Here is a 26,758-nt window from a genome sequence, read left to right on the forward strand (position 1 = left end):
TGGAGAGGTCTGGAAAAGAAGAGGAGTTTATTTATCATAAATACAGATCAGCTAGACATGCAGTTTATCCCACAGAAGAGGCAAAAACCCTGGAGACTCTCCAGAAAGCCACATGGTGGGAAACTGTTTCCCAGTTACTTCCCTTTCACCACAGCAAGACCAGGATGAACTCAATTATCCAGCAGCAAGATGGTATTTTCTGCCACAGGATTGTACTGACATGCTCCACCACCAGCACCTGGGGCTGCTAAGAGCAGCAACTTATCTCCATCCCAGCAAGCACCTCCTGCCTGGTCAGAGGTGCAGGTTTCTTCATTTATTCTGTCAGTGCTTTTTTGGAGCACAACAGTGCACAGGGATTCAGTGGATGGGGAGGGGGGGTGTGTTGACAGACCTAACTGGGAATCTTGCTGCCAACATCTGTTTTGGGAAAGGCCATTTCTGGCAACAGCATGAAACGAGGCTCTCTAGGCTTGTGTCAGCAATTCAGGCATGTTGTTTTAGCAGCAACCTCTGGATTTTCTTCCCACTAAGAACCCTAAACTTTGGACAGGTTGATGACACATGATTTAATCATTCCAACTGGCTCCTCCCCACGTGTGAGGGTTGGAAGGCCCTGGCATTCTCCCTGACCTTCTGCCACATGAAGCCCTCTCTGCACAGTGCCTGCAAGCAGGTGCTGCCATAGCTGACAGTGACTGCCCTTCAGAAAAGGGGCATCAGCACAGAGTTCATCCTGCATTCTGCTGGGGCTCAGTTCTTCTCCAGGATTCTGGTGAGGAGCTCATTCAGCCGGCTCACCATGGGTCTGGGATCCTCATTCAGTCCTGCTGCTATCATGGCATTCTCATAAATCTGAAAAAAAGGAGAAGAAAATGTTGAGGAAGCAGCACGAGCAAGCTGGGTGAGAGCTGGGAAGTGAAGGTGACTCTCCAGGACTTGGATGGAGAGACCAAGCTTCTGGGCCATCCTGTAGGACCACAAGTACCAGCAATACCCAGCGTGGGGGCCACAGAAGGATGTGATTCCTGCCTTCTACAGGGGCTTCACCCTGTCCCCCTGCCACACATGGTGTGTGAGCTGGTCCTGGGGAGGATGGTGGTGCTGCTGGAGAAGGCCTGGCTCTCACCTGGTCAAGCAACAGCTGAGCCAGATCGGGCTGGCTGTCCTTCAGCTCGTTAAGCTTCTTAATTAGAGCGTGTCTGTAAGAGGGAGAGAGATCAACATTCAGACTGGCCTTTCTGGACAGAAGGAGAAATTGAGCAGCTAAGCCAAGGTGCAACAGAAAAGGTTCTACCAAAAGGCCAAACTTCCTTGCTGCTGTTCTGGGGGCTTCTCTCCTGTCCTGTCCCTATAACCCCGTGGTCCTCAGGGGGCTGGACACAGTGTGTGTGTCTCATGTCAGCTGTGCCAGGCAGCCTCACTGGGGCACAGGCTGCACCTAAAGGGGAGGGCTCTGCTAACTGGGACCCTTACACTTCCTCTTCTCAGCCTCCATCCCAGCAAGACCGTGGTGCCCCAGGCTTCAATCACACTGGTATTGCTCCCCCTTACCCTGTGTTGATCTCCAGGGTGGGCTGCAGGAGCTGGGCACGCTCCTCCTGGGTCTTGGCCAGCTGCTGCATGCGGAGGAAGTGTCGGGCAGCCCCCATCTCCAGCACGGTGATCATGGCAGGGTGGGTGTCCAGCCGTGTGGTCACCTGGGGCAAACACACCCATCAGTGCTGAGGTGGGAAATGAGCATGGGTTAGAGGAGGGGGGGGGGGAGTTCAAGGACTTGGGGTCTCCTCAGCACAGATCCCCTCCAATCAAGCCCCACGTGATTCATCCTGACCCCACAGGAGGTGCCTGAACTGGCAGGAAAGCTGGTCCACAGGCAAGATGGTCACCAGCCTGTTCTTCTGGTAACCTGAGCAGCAACTGGTCAAAAGGGCTTTGCTCATGACACATTAAGATCTTCCACTGCCACACTGAGCACCCAAATGGCAATGCCAGCATTCATCCCATTTACAGAAAAGAAGCAGGGAGAAGAATGATTTCTCTCAGGTTCCGAAGAAAAAAACCCATGGCAGCAGATCCCAAGTCAGGCACCATTTTTATCCCTGGATGCCTGCCTCCATGGACCTGCTGTGCTCCGTTTCCCAGGCACACAATACCCACCTTAACACCAGTGACTCGAGAGCCCAAGGCATTTCTCATCCAGGCCATCAGATCCTCAGCCTCCTTCTCTGTCAGACGTTCTGCAGCTGGCAGGTGAAAGAGGGCAGATCTGAGTGTGCATCTACAGTGTGCCAATGGCCAGGGAGCTCCACTCCTGAGCTCAGGCCCCTGCATACTGCCATTTGGCTGCTCTCTTGTGGAACTGGGGAGGCAGAACTGCTCAGCACACACCTCATCCCTCATCCCAGGTTGTGCTGTACACACAGGCTCACGTCCTGCTAACGCCTGCCGGCCTGTCAGGGCACCAGGTCTGTGTGTGTTGTCACAACTCAAACCCTGGAAACTCCACATATAACATTCCCTCTGTTTAAATGAGCCGATCACTTCAACTTTGGGGGATGAAAAGGGATCTGCAAGAACTTCAAAGTTGCCTCAGAGCACCCAAGTTGGCTCTGGATACCTGGACAGCTCTCCTCAAACTTCTCTTCCTTGTAGTGATCAACAACAATGTCTGTCTCCACTGAGATCAGCTTCTTCTTGTCAAACTCCCGAAGGTGCAGGAGTGTCAGCTCATCAAATTGCTCATAGCAGAACAGGACCTGTGCCAAAAGAGGGATGACAGCAGATTCTTTGGGATGTAAAAGCAGCTCCTCCTTCCCAAGGCACCTCTGCACTAAACAGCAGAGAGATCATCAGAAAGGAAACTAGCAGGTACAGCCCCATGGTGTCCATGGCTGAGGGCTCCAAATGAGCCTCCCTTGGAGGACTCTGTACCAGGTCTGCAGCTGAACAAGTCCTGCTGCCTCATGGCAGGTGAGAGCCAGCCCTGAGTCCTTCACAGGCCTCACCACCCTGCTCGGCTGCGAGATCCCGGGGAGCCCCGACCACTGATGCAGAAGCTCAGGGGGTTCCCCTGGCCGTGGCACGCTGCTCACCCACCTCCATGTCCTTCTTCTTCATGGCCTCAAAGTAGGGGGAGTGCTCTGCCAGGTGCCGGGTGGGTGCACACAGGTAGTAGATGTTCCTGCTCCCTGCCTTCATGCGGGAGGCGTAGTCGGCCAGGCTGGTCAGCTGCCCCGCGGGCAGGGCGGATGACTCGTAACGCAGCAGCTTGGCTATGTCCTCCTGGAAGAAATGGGCTCCTGTGAGCTCCACCTGACCACTCCCAGCCCCAAGACATCCCTCTGCAGCATGCAGGCCTCTCTGCAGCCCTGCAAAAAGGCTCAGAGGATTCTGAGTTCCTCCTTTCCTGCTCCAGATAACGAGGAGGCAGTAAAGCAACCCAGACAGGTCAAGGTCTCCTGGAAATGGGAATCCAGGCAGAGGACAACAGTTGGGGAAAGCCCCACTTTATTGCCTCTTGGAGATCATACTGCTTCAGGGAGGGCTGACAACAGAGTGGGTAGAGAGACTCTGCAGTGGCTCGAATTAAGTGGGAAGCAGCACCCAGTGAGAGTGAGAGGTGGGGCACCAGGAACATGTAGGTCTTGCTAGACCCAGGAACACGTTACAGGCCTGAAAGATCCAGGGAGAAGTAGCAGGTCCCCTCATCCCAGGTCACAGTAGGAGCACACACTCAGCCACCAGCTTCAGGACTCCTGGTACCTTGACATCCTGCTCTGCTATCGTGACAATCCCCTCTCTCATGAATACTCCATATTCCTCAAAGAATTTGGCATATTTCTCAGGGTCCTTCTTGCTCTGGTCAATGAAGAACTTGATCAACCTCTTCTGCAAAACATCTCGGAGCTTCCTGCAGCAGGAACAAGCCATTTTAAAGAGAGCTGCTAGACCAAGACAAGAGATTTGAGGTGAACATCTCTCTCCCTGTGCAGTGTTTTAGTGATGCATTTGCAAACATGGGGACAAAGAAGAAACTCCACTGTCTCCTTTCCCTCATGGCTCCACATCTGATCTTTGTGCCTCTGTCAGGAGCAGCTTTAGAGCTGGGACTGTGACACAAACATCCTGCTGAAGCTCAGCTCTTCAGTGACTTGTGACTGGGTGATGCTGCAGCACATACCAACTGTGCACAGGCCTCCCTCCCACAGCTACCCTTAAACATGGGAAGGAAGCAGTTCTGGAAGGGTTACAGTTGGAAGAACCTTTTCTGAAGGCCTGAAAATCCACTGTGAAGTGACAGGGTTAATTTGGTGACCATAGTGAAGGCAGAGGCATTTCACCAGCCACAGCATACAAAGTCAGCCATCACACTTGGCAAGATAACAGCACCCATGCTAAGCAGTAAGAGCCTACTCTTGTACTTCCCTCAGGTTCCAACAATGGCAGGTGTTTGAGAGGGGATTTGAAGGACAAAAAGGAAGGAAAACCCAAAGCCAGATCTAAGAGGTTCCTAGGGGAGACTGGCCTGTCAGCAAGCAGCTTTGCTGGGCCTCAGCACCGAGGCAAACCCTGCTGCCTGGCACTCAGCTGGTTTTTTGTTTTCCAAACCACTTGGTGGTGCAGACCAGACACTTTGAACACCAAATCCACTGTGACTGCTGTAGACCAGAGGTACCAAAAGGCAGCCTAGGGCACAAGGGCAAGCAGGCAGCAGCAGACTGTGTGACACAGGACACTGCTCCCGCATCTTGAGGTGTTCCCAGCACGGCTGAGAACCCACTTGATAGACCACAGAAATTCTCAAGGATGGAAATGCTGCAGCTTACGTGCCAGGTTCCTCCAAGCCCCTCTAACTATCCTACAGTGTCCCCTCCTCAACCAGCAAGAAGCTGGAAGAGCCTCAGCAGTCCACAGGCTCTCCCTCGTGCTTACCGGATAAGGGCACTCTCCTGCAGCAGCTCCCTGCTGAGGTTCAGGGGTATGTCCTCGCTGTCCACCACACCTGGAACACAGAGCAACCTTTGCACGGCGTGGCAAACACAAGTGCCAGGCTCAGGAAGCCCTCACCCCCTGTGGAAGGCATGGTCCACAGCCTGGTGGCAGCACACACCTCTGAGGAATCGCAGCCACTTGGGCAGGATGTCTGCAGCCTTGGTCTGGATCAGGACTTTGCGGCTGTAGAGGGCAACGCTGGAGCCCAGTTCCCTGCTGATGTCAAACATGGATGGTTTCTGCAGGAACAAGAGGCAGAAGGGTAACTGCACCAGCTGACCAGGTCACACTGTGGTTTTCTCTACCACTGCTGAACCCAAGGAGAGCTGAAATCTTGGCTGTCTTCCTGATCCACCTCCCCACCCAGCCCACCGCCGAGAGGTCACGTTCCTCCTTGCGCTTCCGCAGCCTTAGCTGCCTCCTTTCCCTCCTCTCCTGTTGTCTCCTTTCCAGAGGACCTGGGCAGATGTCCCCCCTGTTCCCTGGACAGAAGGGCACCTACCTGCTCAGGCACGTAGAAGATGCTGCGGATGTTGAGGGGAGCATCAGCCCTGTAGTGCAGGACGTAGCGGGGCCTGTCGAAGGCCTGCGCGACGAAGCGGTAGAACTCCTCGTGCTGCCACTCGCTGATCTCCTTGGGGTCCAGCATCCAGAGTGCCTGGGAGGGGGGGGGAGCAGGAACAGGAGCTCCCATCAGCTCTCAAGACCTGCTGCCTGGCAGCTCTTCTGCCACAGTCACACTTCCCCTGCAGGGTGCTGGAGCAAGGAATGATCGTCTCTCCAACAGAGGGACAGCTCTGCCCAGCCCCCGGGCAGTGGGTGTGATGGAGCAGGAACAGGAGCACAGCTGAACCAATCACTGCCCCTCATCTCCATCATCTCTCATAGAGCTACTCTGGCCCTGCAACATAGGTTGGAAGGGACCTTATGGATCATCTAGATCCAAACCCCTGCATGGGCAGGGACACCTCCCACCAGCCCAGGCTGCTCCAAGCCCCATCCAACCTGCCCTTCAACACTGCCAGGGATGGGGCAGCCACAGCTTCCCTGGGCAACCTGGGCCAGGCTCTCACCCCCCTCACAGCCAAGAATTTCCTCCTCATGTCCAACCTCAATCTCCCCTCTGCCAGTTTTCATCCCTTCCCCCTTGTCCTCTCCCTCCCTGCCCTTGTCCAAAGCTCCTCCCCAGCTTTCCTGGAGCCCCTTCAGGCACTGGAAAGCCACTGTAAGGTCATGTTCTCTCTCTCAACCAACAATGTCCTCTGGAATGTCCAAAAGCTGAAAGATTTAACATGAAGGCCTTAGGGAAGCTTTGCAGCAGTTAATCCTGATATTCAACAACAAAATTCATAGTGGTCTCAGCTCTGAGCTGCTGTATTCCATGACCTGACAGAGGAAACCAACATATGTGAGGCAGCTTTGTTTAGCTCAAAACAAGAGGGATTTGGGTAACATCCATTGCCTCACACCTCCTGGCCAAAAGCATCTTGGACAGTGACCTCAGCTCAGCTGACCAGCAGTACTAGTCCTGCATCTCAAGGCCTGACTAGCAAGCAAAAGAAAACTTAAAATTCCAAGAGGGTGTGATGCAACGAGGCCTGCCTCCCTGCTGGAGTCATTATCCCCCCACAAGGTGAGCCTGGTGCTTGTGAAGCAGCTCCTGGATTATTCTGCTGCTTTATTTTGGAACAGATCACAAGATCCTCTGTGACCACTTGCCCTCCCCTGCTGCAGGGTCAGGAGGTGCTTCAGCAGCACCATTTCATACATGAGTTATCATCACGAGCTCCAGACCAGGCCCTTCCCCATGGCCATGCTGCTCTCACCCCCCACACCTGCTGCACCCTCTGCTCACACCACATGGAAGTTTTCAGTACATCAGCAACAGTCAAGCACCCAGCAAAGATGAGAGAGGTTCTGCTTGTGGGGACTCAGCTCAGAATCTCCTGTCTCCAGATGGGTGAAGCCCACAACACTCACTGCCACTCTTTTCTACTCCAGCCCTCATGAGTGACAGAAGCCATCACAGGGGGCAACACAAACACCCAACCCACCCTCTCCCTGCCTGTCCAAGAGATTCAGGGCTCTGGGAGCCCTGCCATGCTATCCCCCTTGAAGCTTCTTCTGCCTCAAAACCTTGTTCACAAGTGGCTTCCTAACATCTCCAGCACACACAAATGTCCTGGAGGGTTTGCAGGATCACAGGTAGGATTACAGACTCAGCTGGGTTCTGAGGTGCTTTACAGCAGCTGTTGTTGGGTAAAGTGCTGCTTTCCCAGAGGCTTCTACACTTGTAGCTACAAGTTACCAGAGTTAGGCTGGAAAAACCTCTAACTCCACATTTTCAGCTACATGACAAGCACTCAAGAGCTTAACTAGGAAAATCCACACCAGGGATCAAACTATGGCTCAACGTGCAGTGAACTGATGTTGCTGTGTAGAAAGAGGCAAAACCAAAATCCTGGATAAAGGAAAAAAGCCTGAAATGGGAGCATAATGAGGACAAAGCTGCTGCTGTATCCCAAGGGAAAACAGACTTTCTGATAAGGAGATAAAAAGTACAGGACTCTTTTGAGGGCATTTCATCCCTGGCTCTAGTGCTACACTTCTCCAAGGAGTCTGTTCTATTGATTGGCAGGTAGAAAGAGCAAACAGCCACCTACAGCTGCTTCTGGTTTTGGAATGTAAAGGAAACAGGTAGGAAGGTTTTGGAATAGAAACACTATTATGCAGGAATCCAAATAAATATCAGTGACTAACAACACCAATTACAGAACCCTAGGTAAATGAAGATGATAAAACATTTAAGTGCAGTCTGGGAAGTCTGTGCATTCAGTGCCTGCAAGAAACAAAATAAACACACACATGTTCTCTATCTGCTCTCTTAGGTGAGGAAGCTTTAAACAACCAGAAAAGGAAATGCTGGGGGAAAATGATTCATAGATTTTTGGTTTAAAGAGAATTCATTTCATCTAGGTGATTCCTGCAACTGGGCTGAGAACTTCTGACTAAAATGGATCTGGCTGCTGTAATTTTCAGTGATCAGAAAATGCCAGCATCAAGAGCTAAGAAGAAAATTAGCTGAGAAAAAAAGATAAGAGCTGTGAAGAAAATCAGGCTGTGAGCTGAGGCACTGAGAAAACCAACCATTCACTGGCTACCTATCCTGCAGGACAGAGAGAGCTGCAGGTATCAGAGCACCAGAGCTGTGAGCAATCCCTACATCATCAACATTCACCTGGCTTTAACAGAGTGAGTATCATAAACCATTGAGATAATCATTCTGATGAAGAGAAAACCCAGAAAGTATCTGTACAAACCCCCCTGCTTTGCTCATCTGCAAGAATTCTCTCCAACAAATGCAAACAAGCAGTTCCAGGCATGACTTCTGCTGGATTGTCTCCTTTTGTTCTAATTAGCTGAACAGTATGGGGTCTGTGATATCCTGGGCAATCCTCCCCTGTTTCCAGGAGGAGCAGCAGCTTTATTTTTTCCTGTCCCCAGTGGAAGGTGACAAGGGTTGTTCTCCAGGAGTGACAAGGCTGCAGCCCTACTGCTCACCTGCAAAGTGTTCATTCTTCTCCCATTGAGATACAGTGGGAAGCTGATGAAGTTGCTGTACTTTGTCACCACCTCTGGAATGGAAACAAGACACAGAGGAGTCACATTTGGGAAAACAACACAGTCAGGATTTCTTCAGTAACAGCAGGTGGAAGGGGCTGTAGGAGAGGAAAACCACTGAAAATCCACCTCCCAGTCATCAGCTACAGACTTCACCCAGCCCTTCAGCAGGTGACAGCACTTCCCTCTTCCACTCACCCTTGACTCTGCCTTCATTTGCAAACTCCTTGCAGTCTTCTTTGAGATGGATAATAATCTTGGTCCCAGTTCTGACACCAGATGCTTCTGCAATCTCAAACATTCCTGAACTAGGATTAGAAACAGACCCCGTGTCAGCCTGTGCCTCAGACACATCCGTGGTGGGACATACAAATATTTGATTAAACTAAGAGCACACACAACACTCTGGCACCTAGAGGAAAAGGTAAAAAATCTTGAAGACCTCTATGGTCTCTGTGCCTCTGAGAAGCCCCCCCAACACGTGTCTGTCTTCCCTACAGAGACTCCAGAACCAGGACACGCTGCAAAGACACCAGCAGCCTCTGCTGAAAGGGAAACAAACTCCAAAGCAAGACAGGGCTTGTGTGGTCCTTCATAACTGGGCCTACTGGTTTAGATCCTGCTGGGATTAGACGTGGTAACAAAAGTGAGGCCAAATGTGCTGGGGTGAAAACCACAGGATCTAAACCAGTAGGCCCAGTTATGAAGGACCACACAAGCCCTGTCTTGCTTTGCACAGCTTCCCTTCCATGCCTGGCCCAGACACAGGCCCCCAGGGTTTCCATCCCATCCTGCAGCCTTACCCATCAGATGACCAGTGGTAGCCAGGGCTCCCTGGCTCTGCAGACTGGGAAAACACCTCCACTTTGTCAGCCACCATGAAGGCTGAGTAGAATCCCACTCCAAACTGGCCGATGATTTTACTACTGGCTTCAGCTTGGCTCTGCAGAGCATCTAGAAAAGCCTGGAGGAACAAAAGAGGCATCAACCAGTGTGCAGTGACTTCAGGTTCCACTGGGAGGCTGCAACCCATCCTCCAGCTGGGCTTCTCCAGGCACTGATCCAGCCCTACACCAGGTGTGTCAGTGCTCTGAGAAGGGTGCCTGAAGGAAAGGGCTTCTCCCACAGGGACTGCACCTCTGGAAGAGGGGAATATTATTTAGGACAACACTCTCTGCCTCTAGCAGGAATATAACTGAGGGCTCAGGCAATCAGGAGCATGAAAGCTTAAAAGAGTGACTCCAGAGATGAAAAAAAATACAGGAGCATATATATATGTCCCTGTGTTTCTACTCTGCTCCTGCTCTTGTAAGATGCCACCTGAGAATTGTGTCCAGTTCTGGGGTCCCCAACACAAGAAGGACATGGAGCTCCTGAAGAGAGTCCAGAGGAGGCCATGGAGATGATGGGAGGGCTGGAGCAGCTCTGCTCTGGGGACAGGCTGAGAGAGTTGGGGTGTTCAGCCTAGAGAAGAGAAGGCTCCAGGGAGACCTTAGAGCACCTTCCAGTGCCTGAAGGGGCTCCAGGAAAGCTGGGGAGGGGCTTGGGACAAGGGCAGGGAGGGAGAGGACAAGGGGGAAGGGATGAAAACTGGCAGAGGGGAGATTGAGGTTGGACATGAGGAGGAAATTCTTTGCTGTGAGGATGGTGAGAGCCTGGCCCAGGTTGCCCAGGGAAGCTGTGGCTGCCCCATCCCTGGCAGTGTTGAAGGGCAGGTTGGATGGGGCTTGGAGCAGCCTGGGCTGGTGGGAGGTGTCCCTGCCCATGCAGGGGTTGGATCTAGATGATCTTTACAGTCCCTTCCAACCCAAACCAGTCTGGGATTCTATGATATATATAACAACTTGCCAACATGAGGACACAGCTTCTGCCCTGCTGGACACAGGGTGAATGTCCCTCCACAACCATGGCTTGGGAAGGAGGGCACTGGCTGTGGCAGGGGGACAGGCAGGTGCAGCAGCACTGCACACAGGGCCCATGAGAGCTGCCTGGGCACCACGGGCCTCCCTCAGCTCACAGCAGAGACCATTAAGAGCTACAGAAGACTCCATGGGAAGGTATCACCTTCCAAGTGGGGTGTAATTTCACAGCTGGGCTGGGGGCCAAGGGACAAAACAGAATGAGAAATCACTGGGAGAACAAAAGTGACTGTAATTGAAGAAGACTTTTCTAAGGGGGGAGGAGAAGGGGCAGCACATCCCAGCTTACCTTTGAGCCTGAGCGAGCAATGGTGCCCAGGTTAGAAACCAGCTCCTCCTGGGTCATCCCAATACCTGTGTCCTGAGAGGAAACAACAATTCTAGTTGAAACATCAGTGAAGAAGCACTGCTTTGGCAACCAGCACCCCAGCAACTTCTGCCTCTGACTTCCACTCTCTCCCAGCCAGCTGGGCAGTGCACACAACAGCAGGCACCCTGCTCTGGCTCCACCAGGACATGGTCAGGACAGAGGGCTCAAAGCTCCAAGGGGCATCCCCAGCTGCCACAAGAGACCTGCACAGCCCCAAGGCAACACAGACAACAGCAAATCCCAGCCTGAAACAGACACTCTCTCACACAGGACACCAAATCTTTCCCACTTTCTTGTCCAATGTATTTCCAGACTTGCTCCACATGCATCTCCTGCAGAAGCAAAGTGAAGCCTGATGCCCTCTGGGGTGCCACATCTGAAGACCAAGTGCCATTCCCCCTTCCCAAATCCCAGCAGCTTCTCCACCTGCCAGAAACATTCCAAGAAGACTCTTACAGGTTCTCTGAGCCACTCCATGAGATGGCAGCAGCATGACAATCAGCCAAGTAAGAGATGATTCTTGTTGGTGTGAGGAGTTCAGCTCTACTCAAGTAGCTGTGAGCAGAGCTCTCCCAGGTGACAGCATCCTACACATCCAGAGCTGGGCTGCACACCCAGAGCTGGGCTGCACATCCCAGGGCTCCTAATCCAGAGGTGGGATTCAGCAAAAAGAGCCAGAGAGGAAGTGGCTGCTGCTAGATAGCTTGGAGCTGGGATGCCAGAGTGACTTCTGGCACAGCACATCTCCACCACTCAGGTGGGGCATCTGGAAGTCTTTTGTGCTAGGAAATTGAGTTCATGTTGGTACATATTTTTTAAGCTGGTGTTTAAATCCACTGAAGGATCAAACTGTGGGCAGCTTGGGAGGTGACTGAGTGAGGTGTCATGTGGGCAAGACATTTTTGTGCCTCCCCACAAGTCACAGCACAGCAACACCTTCCCCTTGGTGGAATATTGTCCCTCTTGGATGAGAAGAGGGATGATGCCTGCTAAGATATCAACAGTGGGAGATGAAAAGCCAGGAAAAACAAACAGGGTATGGCAAAATCTCAGGAATCTGACATGGTCCCTTCCCCCAGGGAAGAAAAAGCCAGAAAGAAAAGTTTTCAGCATCTGGTTCAGGTTTTGTTCATGCCAGACCCTGAACAGAACTCTTAATTCCTCTGATCCCCTCCTATTTATAGCACAGCATGTCATTCCCAAATTCCAGTATGTTAAAAAAAAACATATCCCTATCCCATGAATTTATTTGGCTATTGAATTCCAAACTCTCTGCCAAACTTATTGCAAAATGCTTAATGACAACTCCTGGAGCCTCGTTTGATGAGGAGGAACTGGGGCTGGAACAAGAGAGTGGGGCTCAAAGGTCTCTGCTCCCCTGGCAGCACCTGGAGAGGCAGGAAGCAGCCTTGGAGGTGGCTGGCTGAAGATCCTGGCAGGGCAGATGTTTCCTACTGCAGGAAAACACCTGGATGGATTAGGATAAACCATCAAGACTCAGAGGGCTCTGGCAGGGTGGCTGCCCTTCCTGGCTCCCTGCATCAGATGGTGCTGCTCCCAGGAACTGGGAATGAAGCAGCAGTGGCCAGATGGGTCCTTGGCTTCTGCAGTAGCCTGCTGCAGTGGTGGGAAGCTGGTGACCCTGCCCACCACCAGCCCACCTCGGGCTGGGCTGGTGCAACTAACTCCCTGAAATCCCAGGCAGAAGCTGGAGGGACTTCCACAGCCCTTCCCACAGCCCTCCCTGCTGCTGGGGCTCCAGTTTCCTCACCAGGAACCATCATTCCACCACACAACCTCTGCAAACACCTTCTGCACCCACCATCAGACAGCATAACTGCAAGGACTGCTGTTGCTCCACCATCTACTTTACTCCCCATTGCAGATGGTTTCAAGCCCTCTTTTCAGTCTGCAAGAAAAGTCTGATCAGGCTGCAAACAGCTACAGCAGAGTGATTTGTAAAAGCACAAAGGAAACTGTAGATGGGGCTTCACAAACTACAGGACATGAGGGACATGTTCAGAGTGCCAAAGGCTTGGAGAAACCAGCCACTGTACACTATAGAAGAGAGTTCAGTGCACTGACACCTCATTAGCTGGAGGTTAATTACAGCAGCCCTGCTGTTACTCAGCAGAACAACCATCTTACTCACTTGGTTGAATTTCCCCTCTGGGAGTTTTTAGGGTGCCAAGAGCCTCCCCCTGAACCATCCCCTCTGCAAGGCAGCACAACAGGCTGCAGCCCATCTTCTGAGGGACTACAACCAGCTCCATGGCCATGCTTGTTGAACTTCTCAACGAAGTAACAGTGCCCCTGCAGAGGCAGAGGGTCAAACATGGATTTTAGCACCTTTTTGTGTGTGTGTGGAGCCCTCTTGGATACAAAGTCTGCTGTGGAACTGCAGGGGACCTTGGTGCTTTCTCTGCACTTTGTTCTAATCTTTGTGGTGTGGGTGCTGGATATTGGTCACCAGGGAATGTTCCCTGTGGTGGCTGCTGGGCACAGAGCACATCAGGGCTCCCACCAGGAAACCCTGGGTTTGCTCCACAGCCCTGAGGACCTCTGTCTTCCTTGACAGAGGGGTAAGTGAACACTTCGAGCCCCACTATCCGTCTCATCAAATCAGTCAAATCACAGTTCTTTTATTCTTAATATACTTTTTGGTAAAGCAGCAACAAACTGCACACAATTCCAGCAAGGAATCTAGGTTGAAGTCAACAAATTGCTCAGTTTAGCTGGTAAACAAGAACCCAGGTAATGTCATGTCTTTGCTCATGACCTGAGTCCAATGTCAGGTATTGCAGAGCTTTGTTACACCAAACAATTTGTTAACTAACCATGAACTGCTGCCTTTGCCAGGGCTGCATCAGAGGGATGCCTGAAGCCAGAGGTACATGTCTCAGCTACAGGGCCTTTCCTTGTCCTTTGTTGCAAAACAAACACTTGAAACACTTATTTCAGTGCAAAACCTCCACGGGGGCATGAGAAGAACACCTGACTATGTCATAAAATAAGGACATGCTGCTTTCACCAACCAAGAAGGTAATAAAAATCCCATCATGTCTGACTGAGTGTAATCCCTTTGCTTAAGCAGTTTTAAAAAGACCAGGATGGCTGCACTGGTGCAGCTTCTAGTTTAGAACCAAAATAGCATCTGCAGCAGCAGCCACCAGAAGGAAAGGCAGGACACAAGTGCTGCAGACACAAGGAAATCTTGGCCTTGTACAGGGAAGCTGTCCAAAGCAGGGAGCCTGACATTTCCATTTCCTTTCCCTTCCCTTTCCAATGCCCTGTGTTAACATTATTTCCAGCTACAGCCTCAGCATCCACCCATCCACTTCTAAACATCCACTGCTCAGAAGGCACTTACTTTTAACTCCTTTGAATTTCCCATTTTTAAATGTTCAATGCTCTTATTCTGGCAGAAAGAGGAAGAAAAGACTCTGCACTTCCTTCCCTGGGCCACAGGTTATTGCAGATATGTTTATATTCCTGGTGCCCTGGCTTGTTTTTTCAAGATGCTGCAACAACTGGAAGCTCTAACCCACCCCTACCATCAGTGGCACATTTCTCTGAGCTCAATTCCACCCGAGGCTTGTCCAAGCACAGCCAGTGTTTCCCCTCCTTGCCTGATTGTCCATCTCCTGCTCCCCTGCTCCTTCAAGCTCCAGTGACAGGCAGAAGCTGCAGTGCTGCACTCAGCTAAGGATGTAGCCCTCTCTCTGCTGCTGTCTGGCAGCACAGGGGGGGCTTCCACCTGCATCAAGCTTTGTTGGACATGTGGGTGCACCTGCACTGAGCTATAAACCCCAAACATCTCAACTGAAGCCTCAGGATAGCCCAGTCCTCCTTGCAGACTGTAACTCATCAGCCAGGAAAGAGCTGCTCAGTGACACAGGGAGCTGATGCAGGGAGGAGTGGTGTTTGCAGTCATTTTAACTCCTCCCAAACACAGCAAACTTGTTATTTTGTGGCTTCACAGGCAGTGATTTTGGATGACTGCAACAGCCAGAAGAAAGGCCAACAAAGAGAACTGAGCAGCACAAGCTCTGGCAGCAATTATGCTGCTTACCCCTGTTAACCCAGCAGTCATGCTCCCTCCCCCAGCAGCAGCAGCAGCTATTAGCTCTGTAAACATTTCAAACCATCTCCTCCGAGCTGCTAGCACTGTCCTAGCCCTGAATTAAGCAGCAGCAACATGCACAGCTCCAGCTCACCCACAGAGAGGGTCACCACCAGGAGCAGCAACACCAACTACTGCACCACAGGGGCCCCAGGGAGCTTTGGGTGGGTGTTGAAAGACAGCTCTGTGCTCACAGGGCTTTGGGGTCTGTATTCCCACCTCACAGGGTCCAAAAGCAGGCCTGGGAAGCCTTGGCAGGCAGGAGTGCAGAGCTCTGCAGATGAGCTGTCCTAGAAGCAGAAGGAGGTGGTTTCCCAAGGGGTGCAGGAAATGGTGCAATTGGCTAGGTGGTGTCATCCAGTGGGGTAGGCAGGGAACCTTCCCTCTTAGTAAATCCAACACTTGGCAATGCTTAGGCAGGATATCCCTGAATCAGGATGTGGTATTGGAATTCCAAGCCTTGCTATGCTCACAACTGAAGTTCAGTCCTGGCAGAGAAGTCAGAACTGCAGCCACTTAAGAGAGATGGACACTGCCCTTCACTAGAGCCTGATCACCCTCCCCAGGCACATGCCTGCAACAGAGGCCATCACACATGACAGACTGGTGAGACACAAAGAGGTGCAACAGAGCTTGGAAGGGGAGAGATCCAGCAGAGTCAAGGGCTTAGAGCAGCAGGAAGAGCTGAGGAAAAGGACCCAGGGGTCAGAGGGAGGCAACAGAACCTTTCTAGAAAAACCTGAGGTGACCACTGCTACAGATCACATACAAGGGACCTGCTGCTTCTGTTTCAGTAGCTCCTAGTGGGTACAGAACACAAAACAGTGACCATGGGGCAGGTCCATCTCTGCCTCAATCGTTGCAGGCAGGTTTTCTGGCACCTCTTCGTTCCTGAAAGGCAGGGAAATGTTCTGCATGAGGCTTGTTCCAAGAAAACTGCAGTGTGTTCCTTCCAGAGGTTATAAATAAACCCTCCACTGGAGGTAAGGAGCTTTAGGCACTACTGAGAAGTCAAACCTATTAAAAGAGATTGGAGCAGAGCAGTCCCCTCTCCCTGCTCACAGAGCAGTGCTGCTGCTGCTCAAAGCTCCTAGTTAAGACTCATTTAGTCCCATTAGAGAAGCCCAGGCAGGCAGGTAGGGGATATAAAAAGACCAATCCCCAACACATCTCATTGGGTATGACCTCAAACACACCCTGTTTGCAAGAGGGGCAAGCAGGTCTCTCAACCCAACTGCCAGAGAAGGGGGGAAGCTGCCAGAGTGACAGGGCATGAGTGGTAAGAATGTCTTGATGGAGTCAGGGGCTACTTGTTCACTGTGGTCTCCAAACTTGTAAAAATGGACTTTGGACAAGGGCTTGTAGTAAGAGGACAAAGGGGATTGGATTGAACTGAAAGAGGGGAGATTTAGGTAAGACAGTAGGAGGAAAATTCTTGAGTGTGAGGGTGGTGAGACCCTGGCCCAGGTTGCCCAGGGAAGCTGTGGCTGCCCCATCCCTGGCAGTGTTGAAGGGCAGGTTGGATGGGGCTTGGAGCAACCTGGGCTGCTGGGAGGTGTCCCTGCCCATGCAGGGGGCTGGATCTAGATTATCCATAAGGTCCCTTCCCACCCAAACCATTCCATGATTCTATGAAAAGGGAAAGCAGGGCAGGAATGACACCCTGCCTGGGGCCACACCAGAGCTCAGCAAAGAATCTGTTACACAGCAGTGGGAAAAATGCAACAGTCAGGTGAGACAGGAATAGCAAAGGCTCTGCATTACAGGCTGAGAGTCTTTGGGTTGATGATTGTCTTGCCCACTGATGAGCACTGACTTTCCCATGGCAACCACAGCTGCTTGTTCTGCACAGAAACAGAAATGTAAAATAACTAAGCAGCCTCTGACAGTCACTGCTTTTTGTCCCACGTGAAGGTCAGACTGTGCCCTTTGTGCCACATCTACCCTGCACCTGCTATGGTCAGCCCTCTCACACACTGGTCCACCAGGAAAGTTACTAGTTTGTCTTCTTGGCTTAAGAATTTTGCCAAGAAAACACCAAAACTGAGTCTCAGCCTTTCATCCTGGATAACAGCCAAGAATAAGAGCAATCAAAAGTCCAGAGAGAAGGACCAGCTCCATCTTCCCTCACCTTGCTGAGGCCCACAGCTGAGTAAGCTTACACTGATCCTCTCTCCTCACCAGCAGGGAACAGTCCAAAGCAGGGCTGCAGGAAGGACACAGAAGTGCAATGGAACTGCCACAACCTGTAGACCCACCTGTACACTAGGGCAGAGCCCCAGCATGAGCTGCACTTGGCCTGTCCTGGAGCAGGAGGAGATCATCAGCAATGCGAGGTTCTTCTCAACACCCCAGCATCTCCCAGTGACTGAGGTGACAGGGAAGGTCTGTGAGCCACCATCTAACACCTCAGATTTAGGGAGGTGAGGGAAATCCTCCCCAGTGGTCAGAATGAAACCAGCCTCCCAGCTTTTCCACCAGTGAGAAATGCACACACAATGTGGCAAGTGCACCAGACAAGGTACTGGGAGAAAAGCTACTGGTAGTTCCTGATGGGGAAGGAAGGAGCAGCAAATTTTCCTATGGGGACAAGTGGAGAGCAGATTGGTGGTTTCTCATAAAATCCTGAGGTTACAGCCTCATGAACCAGAGTCCAGCTGAGGACAGAACATTTCTACAAGCTGGCTTGGGAATCCACGCTGCCCCTCAGCTCCCACGGATCCTCCAAGGGACAAGGACTAGTGATGAGAGCAGCAGGGAACAACACTTTCCTGTCACCAAAGGGAGGTACCTGGATCGTGATGGTCCCCTTCCTGCTGTCTGTCTGCAGATGGATCTCCAGCTCTGGCAGGGCCTTCCCTTCTGCCATCAGCCGGTGGCGCAGCTTCTCCAGCGCGTCGCTGCCGTTGGAGATCAGCTCCCGGATAAACACCTGGGGATGAGACACAACCTGACCCAGCAGCCTGGCCTTGTCTACCCTGCCACTGTCAACTCACAAACTAATCCCCAGCTCGCTAGAAAAATAACTGTTTCCTCATGATCTGCTGAGAGGACAGCTGGTCTGAACTACTTCTGAATCGATCGCTGGTGATTTCTTACTGTGCTTTAAAGGTAGGGAGACAAAAAACCTGGATATATCAAGAAGACATCCAAGGGCAGATTGGATGGGGCTTGGAGCAACCTGATCTGGTGGGAGGTGTCCCTGCCCGTGCAGGGGGGTTGGAACTGGATGATCTTTGAGGTCCCTTCCAACCCAAAGCAGTCTGGGATGCTGTGGTTCAGTACTGAAGGGTGGAGGTCTGAGGCTCACACAGTCACCCGGCCACACTTACGAGCTGTTTTGAAGGCACATTCTCCAGGTGTCTCAAGAAAATGGTGTTCAAGAAAGCATGGCATGTGAACATCACAGGACTTGTTGGGAAGTAGGAGGCATCCTGCCAACTCAACTGTTTTGGGTGTCAGGGCTTGGCCAACAGAAAACCACCAGCAAGGAGTGGATGCCTCACCTCCTTCTCTGAGTACAAGGAACGGGCAACGATGTCCAGCAGTTTCTTTGTTTCAGCCTGAAACTCATGCTTAGAGGCTGCACCTAGAATAAAGCCACAAACACAACTGTCAGGCACTTCTCCAGGCAAAACTGCGGTCTCACCATGTGCCTCAGGTTCCCAGGAAAGAAAGCCTGAAGCAGGATGGGACACAGGAGCTGTGGGCTCCCACAGCATGACAATAAGGGTGCTGCTCACACAGCCCCATGAGGCAGCACCCTTTGCCCAGCAGGGCCTTGGTCCCTGCCCCTCATCTCCTGCCCCTCAAACCTCAGGGTAATCAAAGCCTGGAGTACCAGCACAATGGTCACCATATCTTACTCCTCCAGAGGCTGAAACACACTGCAGAGGGCTCACCCTCACAGTCAGGGCACAGCTGCACCCAGACCTTGTCCTGGCTCTGCCTGCACCCCAAGGGAGCTCCTACAAGATGCTGCTGATGCCCACCTTTCACGTTCTCTGTGTCACTGATGATGGTGTGCAGGGGCTCCTCCTCCTTGCTCTCTGCTGTCTGAGTGCTGTACCTCCTGACAGCAGGAATGCTGCTGGCAGGAACGCTGTCCCAGAGGCTCCGTCGATGGAAGATTTGTCTTTGCAGACATGCTGCTCCTTTTGCTAGAAGACACAGTTCAAGGTATTTCAGTATAAAAGTATCAGCAGCAACAGGAGCACTCTTCAAAGGTCCCACTTCAGCAGCACTGAGGGGAGTTGCAGTGTCCAAGCAAGACTGAAGTTCCCTCACAATCAAACAACCCCCCTTTCCCTCCAGCACTGCAGTCACTGAATAAGAAGGGCAAGTTACTACTTTAGGATTAAAATTCTAGCCAGAAGATGCCCATTAGCAGCTTTCACAAGGAATTAACTGGTGAGGAAGAGGTTGCCTGCAGCTTTCACTGCTGTCACCTGGCCAGGCTGAAGACCACAGGGACGTTTCAACTCCCACATTGTCACCAGTGAGAATGTAAAACCCTGGTGCCAACAAGGCAGGCTGCACCTGCAGGAGACACCTCTGCTGCACAGGCAGCTCCTCTGGGTGCTGTTCTGACACCATCAGCCAGGCCTCTGGGCACCACCATCTGCTTTCCCCTCTCACTCTCATCCCACTGACAGTCACCAGTTCATTCCCATCTCCAAGAACAACTCCAGCCAGCCTGGTGTGGCCCCTATCAGCCAGCAGAGCAGTTCAACTGCTCCATTTATTTATTTAGGGCAATAAATATTTGGCCCTTGACTATATGAGCACAGTTAGCAGAGCACAGGGACTACATCCTCCAACAAAGCCAAACCTGGCCAAAAAAGGACCATTCAGAGCCCTGCCTGGGCCAGTTACTGGGTGTGAGTCCTGAGTGGCCTGTGCCAGGAAGAGTCCAGGGGGTGTGGACAAGGTTGGACTCAAGATCTTAAATGTCTTTTCCTATCTAAATGATGCTGTGGTTCTATGATCTGAACGCACAGCAGAGCTGGGGACAGGTGGTGACTTGGCCTTCCCCCACCCCACAATGAACATAAACCAACAGAGCTATTTTGGGAGGCAGAGGAGCAACCAGGATGGCCTGGGAAGAGTGGGGAGAACCTGGGCAAGCACAGGAAGTAGCTGGAAGCAGTGACAGTCCCAGGCTTTTCTCACAACTCAGTCTGTGCTTGGAAGCTGTCTCATCAAGCAAGGAAAGGAGACAAACCCTAAACCCCAGGCCTGCAGGAGGCACATTTACAAGGTGTCCTTTCTTTACACAAAAGGGTACAAAAGCACCCAAAGACTGAAGTGAGAACACTGGGACAGTGAGTCCCTGCAGTGCATGGTGACCTCCCTGGGAACATCTCCCTTGGCTGTCCCCAGCCCTTCCATCCAGCTGACAGGCTGGGAGAGCCCAGCTCTCCTGAACCTTCCTCCACGTTGACACAGCCCTTGAGTGAACTCAGCATCCCAGCCCTTTCACCAAAACCTCTCATCATCCTCCAGCTCCTCTTGGGAGATCTCAGGCTCCCTTCACAAGTGCTCTGCCCCCTCAGCAGGTACTACAGCCAGTACAGCCAGCAAGACTAGATCTTGCTGCTCCACACCATCAGGCTGGGCTCTCACCTGCTCCAGATCAGGTGAAGGTGAACCCCTGAGCCTGAACAGTACTTCTGGGTCCTGCAATTCATGCCCAAGAGCTGCTGGAGGAGGCTGTCAGTCCTCATTTCTCCTCACAGAAGGCTTTGAATCAAGATACACTTCTTCAGCCAGAAGCTTGAATTACTCCCCAGTCATTCTGCCCTTAAAGAGCCCACAAATAGTTCTTAATGCATCTGAACACCTCCTACACACACAACTGTGTGCTCTCTGCATCACAAACAGCTCTGCCGCATGATCACAGGACACGTTCCTTATCCTTCCTTTCACTGCCTTTGTTGGGCTCATCCCAGAAAACAACAAGGAAAACAGCCTGGGGGAGTGAGGTGGGAAGCAGTGGAGAAGTCACCGTGAGGCTGTCCAGCCTGCCCAGCTTCAGAGGCACAGCTGGAGTCAGCCCAGGACTTAGGTCTTTTATTTATTGACGTATTTCCACAGGGTTTACATATATTATGTTCATTCTATGCCAGATGGTGGAGGGTACTCTGCAAAATCTGCACTGCATGTGTGCACACACACACACATTTCCCAACCAGCAGAAATAAAAAGAGGGAATGTTGCTCCCTCCCTGACTCCAGGATCCAAAAGAGATGCAGATCAGCAGCAGCTCAGTGCTAGCCTTAAGGTCACTTCATCAGATTTCCAGGCAGCAAGATCCTGGAGCCAACACAGAGGTCACCCCCCAGCCCATAAATAACAGCTGACTCTAGAAACTACAACTATTTATAATTTTTGATCATAGAATCCCAGAATTGGGTTTGGTTTGGAAGGGACTTTAAAGATCATCCAGTTCCAACCCCCTGCATGGGCAGGGACACGTCCCACCAGCCCAGGCTGCTCCAAGCCCCATCCAACCTGCCCTTGGAGGTATTTCTGATATACTCTTTGTTTTCTTTCTTTCTCCCTACCTTTAAAGCACAAGAATAAATCACCACTGATCAATGAAGTTATTTTTGGATTTGTGTAATGTTTGGTCTTCTCATCTTTAATTAACAGCCCATCCTGTGCCAGGCAGAGACAAGGCTCATTAGGTACAAGCTGCAGCATCTTCAGAACATTTGTCTCTTGCAGAGCCCTTGCCTGGCCAAGCAGGGGAAAGGCTCCAGGCAATTCTGGATAAAAACCCACAATAATTGGCACACAAAAGCTATTTAGAAAGTATCTGCTGAGTTAACAGGGTGAAGTGACACTCAGAATGAGCCCAAGAAACAAATTCCTATGACCGACAGACAAGGAAAGGGCGGTTCTTGCCCTGGTTGAGCTCTGCCATGTGCTGGGGCAAATCAGGTCTTTTTATAATGAGTTAATTAAATGCTGAGCTTTATCACAGCCCAAGAACCTCCCTGCCCCAAAATAAGTCAGATACTCAGATTAATCTCCAGCTTCCAGCTGTGAATCCAACATGATCCTGTGTGACCCCAGAGCGGCTGCACAGACGAGGGACACAGCGCAGGGAAGGACCCCTGGTCCCAGGGGATCCCCTCATTCCAGGTTCCAGGACACCTCAGTGATTCCCAAACCCAATCAAACCCCCAGGGAACACCCAGCCCCTGCTGGGAGAAGGACTGCAGCGAGCATTTAGCCAAGCCAAAGGCCAGCTGGAAATGGAGGGTGGGAAACGGAGCACAAAGCAGGATGTGGCTCAAAACCAAGAGGAGAATTTAGGTCAGCAGAAATCAGCAGAAGAGCTTGACTGCCCAAGGATGCTCCTGGAAAGAGCATGAGCAAGAATCACAGAGTGGTGGGGTTGGAAGGGACCTCTGAAGATCATCTAGTCCAACCCCTCCTGCCAGAGCAGGATCCCCTAGAGCAGATCCCACAGGAACATGTCCAGGTGGGTTCCAGATGCTTCCAGCTCAGCTCCATTAGAGGAAAGGACTCTGAAGTTGAGCACCAGATCCAGCATCTGGGGACAACAGAGTCCTTGACTGCTCCACTCTCACCAACACATCTCCCCAAAACCCTGCCTCATCCTCCAGCATCGTGAGAGCCAAGGGAAAACCCTGCCAGCTGCACAGCCAAAGGGAAGGGAGGGCTGTCCCCACAGCCAGGGATCCTGCCTGCATCCAAGGGAAAGGACACCATCCAGGGAAGCTGTGGCTGCCCCAGCCCTGGCAGTGTTGAAGGGCAGGTTGGATGGGGCTTGGAGCAACCTGGGCTGGTGGGAGGTGTCCCTGCCCATGCAGGGGGTTGGGACTGGATGATGTTGAAGGTCCCTTCTACCCCACACCAGCCTGGGATTCCTGCTGCTTCCTCTGCACTTCCACCCCACACAACTTGTGCTTCTTTGCTTTCCCTGCAGGAGGTGACTGACAGGTTAGGGAATAAGACTCTGGCTCTGCTGGAGCACCTCAAACCCAAGGCAGGCACAAGGCTCCTTCCTCAGGCAGGGAAGCTAACAAGCCACTGGGGATTTCCGTGGTGGAAGAACTGAATTGCCCCGAAACACCAAAGTGGCACAATAAATCTAACAGCCTGACCCTGATAGCCACTCTATTTGTCACACGATTTCCTGTGTCACATTTTCTCTTCATAACCCACAGGGAAACCACAAGACCACAGGGACAACCTACAAATCTGTCGACGAGGAGCCAGCGGGCAGATAAGGAAGCACCAAGAGAGCACAGCAGGAGCTGTGCGAGAGGAGACCTGCAGGAGGCTTCTCACTGTGCCACGGGGAAGGACAACGCCAGCAGGTCCCCAGCCCCGGGCACTGCAGCCTCCATCAGAACACCCGCCCTGCGGCCAGGACCTCCGTGTGGATGTGCTGAGCCCTGAGGGTCTCGGGTGGAACCTTGAACTCAGCGCTGGGCAACACGGTCCCTCAGAGCTGAGACGGGCAGAGATGGGGGCTGCAGCCGCCTCCTGCCCCTCCCAGGGGCTGCCCGAGCCGAACCCGCCGCGCTCCCCAGGAGCCACCGGAGGGGCCTGGCCCCCTGGGCAGGGCAGGACGTGACCCTGGACGCGCTCCACGCTCGGAAGGAGCCGCAGACCCCGCTGGCCATGCGAGCTGCCCTGAGCCAGCCCGCGGGCACCGGGGCCCGCTCCCCGAGCCAGCGATGGCCCCGGGCAGCCGACACCCCCTGCGCTCCGCCCAGCAGCTCCCGGGCCAACGGGCCGGCCCCGCCGCCCCCGAGGTCAGGACAGAGGCGCGGGGGGGGGGAGCGCAGCCCCGGGGGAAGGCGAAGAGAAGCAGCCGCTCCCCTCAGCCCGGCGGGGCCCGGGCCCGCGCCCGCCTCACGCCGCCCGCCCCGGGCCCACCCGCCGGGGCTCCGCGCGGGCTGCGAGCTCCCGGTGCCGGCTCCCCCCGGGCCCTGCCCCGCCCCCCCGGGCCCTGCCCCGCTCACCTGCGGGCCCCCCCGGCCCGGCCCGGCCCCGCAGCAGCGCCGCCAGGCACCGCCCCCCGCCGCGCCGCCGCCGCCGCCGCCATGCCGCGCGCGCCGCCTCACGCTCCGCCGGCGCCCGGGGATGACGTCACGGAGCGCGCGAGGGGGGGGCGGGAGCGCGCGAGGGGGGGGGCGGGAGCGCGCGAGGGGGGGGGCGGGAGCGCGCGGGCCAGCGCGTTCGGTGCATCCACCGGCCCTGCCCTGCCCTGCCCTCTTCCCTCTTCCCTCCCCTCTTCCCTTTTCCCTTTTCCCTTCCCTCTTCCCTTTTCCCTTCCCTCTTCCCTTTTCCCTTCCCTCTTCCCTCTTCCCTTCCCTTTTCCCTCTTCCCTTCCCTCTTCCCTTTTCCCTTTCCTCTTCCCTTTTCCCTTCCATCTTTCCTTCCCTTTCCCCTTCCCTCTTCCCTTTTCCCTTCCCTCTTCCCTTCTCTCTTTCCTCTTCCCTTTTCCCTTCCCTCTTCCCTTTTCCCTTCCCTTTTCCCTCTTCCCTCTTCCCTTTTCCCTTCCCTCTTCCCTTTTCCCTCTTCCCTTTTCCCTTCCCTCTTCCCTTCCCTTTTCCCTTCCCTCTTCCCTTTTCCCTCTTCCCTCTTCCCTTCCCTCTTCCCTTCCCTTTTCCCTTTTCCCTCTTCCCTCTTCCCTTCCCTTTTCCCTTCCCTTTTCCCTCTTCCCTTTTCCCTTCCCTCTTCCCTTTCCTTTTCCCCTCCCTTCCCCTCCCCCTGTGGGTGTCAGGGCCCTCCTCCATTCCATGACAGGGGCTGCAGCTGTGCACACCAAGCCCAGGACACCACTTCCCAACCTTTCCTTTCTTGCTGGTTAAAATCCCTGCCACGTTCCTCCCACATTTGCACAGGAAGCCAATGCCTGCTCACGACCCCCCACACCTGTCCCTGTGCAGACACCCCCGAGGGCTGGTCTCGGTGGATGACCCAGGATTTGCTGCAGGGAGCCTGTTCCACGGGACAGCTCAGCCACGGCACGGCACACCACATCCCTCCCAGCTTCCTCATGGAATGGGCTGAGCCCCAAGGAAAGGCTTGCACCAGGAACCCCCCGCGTGCCCCACCTTGGCTGGTCTCCCCTGCTCACCTTTGGGGAAACTGGTTAATACCTAAGGTTGCCATTTAATCTGGAACTCCTCAGCTCCTGGGGCTGCTGTGAAGGTAGGATATGGAGACCTAAAGGGCTGAGGCACTGGAGAAAGGCTTTGGCTGGGCTGGGGGTGAGAGAGGAAACAAACTGCTCCGCTGAGCTGCGGGTGGCACGTGCCCGAGAGCAGAGCCAGGCCCCGATGAGCACCAGAGCTAAAAATAAAGAGATGGAGCAGGTCTCGTTTCAGTGAGCACTAACCACTTCCAGGCTGAGGAGCCGAGGGCCTTCAGGAAGGAACCGTCCCCCCCGAACAGAGCCAGCTTTGGAATTCCCAGCTCCCTGGAAAAGCCCTGCCTGCAGTTCAGAAAAGCTGTTGCTGAGGTTTGCATCCCAGACACGCTGCATGCAGTGCTGGGGGTTAGCTGGAACAAACCCAGTGTGGGCTTTTGCATCGCTCCAGCACCCTTCTGCTGGGCTGCATTTCCACCTGGAACCAGCCCCGGTTCCTCCTCGAGGCTCCTGGTGCTGCAGCCATAACCAAAGTGATTTTGGTGCCCGTTTCAAACATCCTGTACCTGCTTGTGAGACTCCTGAACCCTCCTCCTCGGGTGCACTCCAACCACTTGGCCACCAAGCACGTTCCTGCCGGGAAGGCTTGAGGAGGGCAGGGATCTGGGTACACACCCAGCCCTCTGCTCAGGCTGGTGCTGGCTGTTGGGGGGTTGGCAGCATGCTGGGGGAGGCAGAGATCACCCCCTCCCCATTTTAACATCCCTGGCAAGGAGGGAAGGACAGATGGGCCCCCACTCTGCCGTGCTCCCCATCTCCAGGGGCTGCTGGATCTTCACTGGATTGTAAAGCCACCAGCTGCCGTTGGCCTTGGAAGAAGCACCTGCTGCACACCCAGGTCACCCTGGAAGCCACGAGCTGCTTTCACCGACTGCTGTGCACTGCCACCAACTTCCTGCTGCTGCACCTGTGGACACGTGCCCCTTCTGTCTCCAGACACAACCACCGATGGGGCGACCATCCCCAGGAGGGCTCCTCTTCCTCAGCCCACCGTGGTCACCTTGGCTCTCCTGCGTCCAGGTGGCATGGCAGGAGTGCTGCGGGCAGACCCCCGGTGGGATAGCAAGGAGCAATCGAGGTGCTGGTGTGACTGCAGCAAGAGGAAAGCCCTTCGGAGCCTGGTGGGAGCCACTGGCAGGGAGGGCTGTGCTGTTGGCGGCCGAAGAAGAGCAGAGAACCAAGTTGTTCAGATTTAAGCACCTTCTTCCCCTCTGGAATGGTGGGGGAAGGTCTCAGCCAGATAAAAAGTCCTGCACCAATCTCCAGTGTGTTGTTGCCTTATAAATTCTTGTTTCTAGGAAGCTGTTCCTCATCCCCAGCCAAGGGGAGACATGGGCCTGGAAAAGCAGATCCCATCCAGTCTTCAGATTCGCTGAATTTCCCATCAGCAAAGGGGACTGAAGCCCCCCTGGCTGCAGGGGCTGCACACCAAGCCCAGCCCCTCCTCCTGTTTGCCTTCAGCTTTTCACTTCCCTTCTCTCCCTGGTTAAACACCTGCTCTTCCCTAAAACAACTGCTCCACCAAACCGGAT

General features: G+C 53.4%; 1 protein-coding gene across 1 annotated transcript; it reads right to left on the reverse strand.

Moving 5' to 3' along the window:
* On the reverse strand, positions 1-26,187 carry TRAP1 (TNF receptor associated protein 1). The gene is made up of 19 exons (XM_051632476.1): positions 26,050-26,187; positions 24,034-24,136; positions 19,021-19,188; positions 18,535-18,617; positions 17,820-17,960; positions 10,825-10,896; positions 9,420-9,580; positions 8,815-8,924; positions 8,557-8,630; positions 5,498-5,653; positions 5,114-5,234; positions 4,936-5,005; positions 3,766-3,913; positions 3,100-3,285; positions 2,621-2,759; positions 2,161-2,246; positions 1,555-1,700; positions 1,130-1,202; positions 1-855 (listed from the first exon to the last, which is right to left on the reverse strand). The coding sequence occupies exons 1-19, from the start codon at positions 26,185-26,187 to the stop codon at positions 754-756; spliced, it is 2,277 nt and encodes a 758-aa protein (XP_051488436.1). The 3' UTR covers positions 1-753.
* Between the last annotated feature and the right edge of the window lie 571 nt (positions 26,188-26,758).

This window comes from Apus apus, chromosome 14, assembly GCF_020740795.1.
Source record: "Apus apus isolate bApuApu2 chromosome 14, bApuApu2.pri.cur, whole genome shotgun sequence".
Lineage (NCBI taxonomy): Eukaryota > Metazoa > Chordata > Aves > Apodiformes > Apodidae > Apus > Apus apus.

Coding starts and splice junctions, on each gene's coding strand:
- TRAP1 (XM_051632476.1), bottom strand. CDS start 26,187: ATGGTCGCCCCATCGGTGGTTGTGTCTGGAGACAGAAGGGGCACGTGT. Junction 8,925..9,419: donor TACCACTGGTCATCTGATGG/GTAAGGCTGCAG, acceptor TTCTAATCCTAG/TTCAGGAATGTTTGAGATTG. Junction 2,760..3,099: donor TGAAGAAGAAGGACATGGAG/GTGGGTGAGCAG, acceptor CTTTTGGCACAG/GTCCTGTTCTGCTATGAGCA.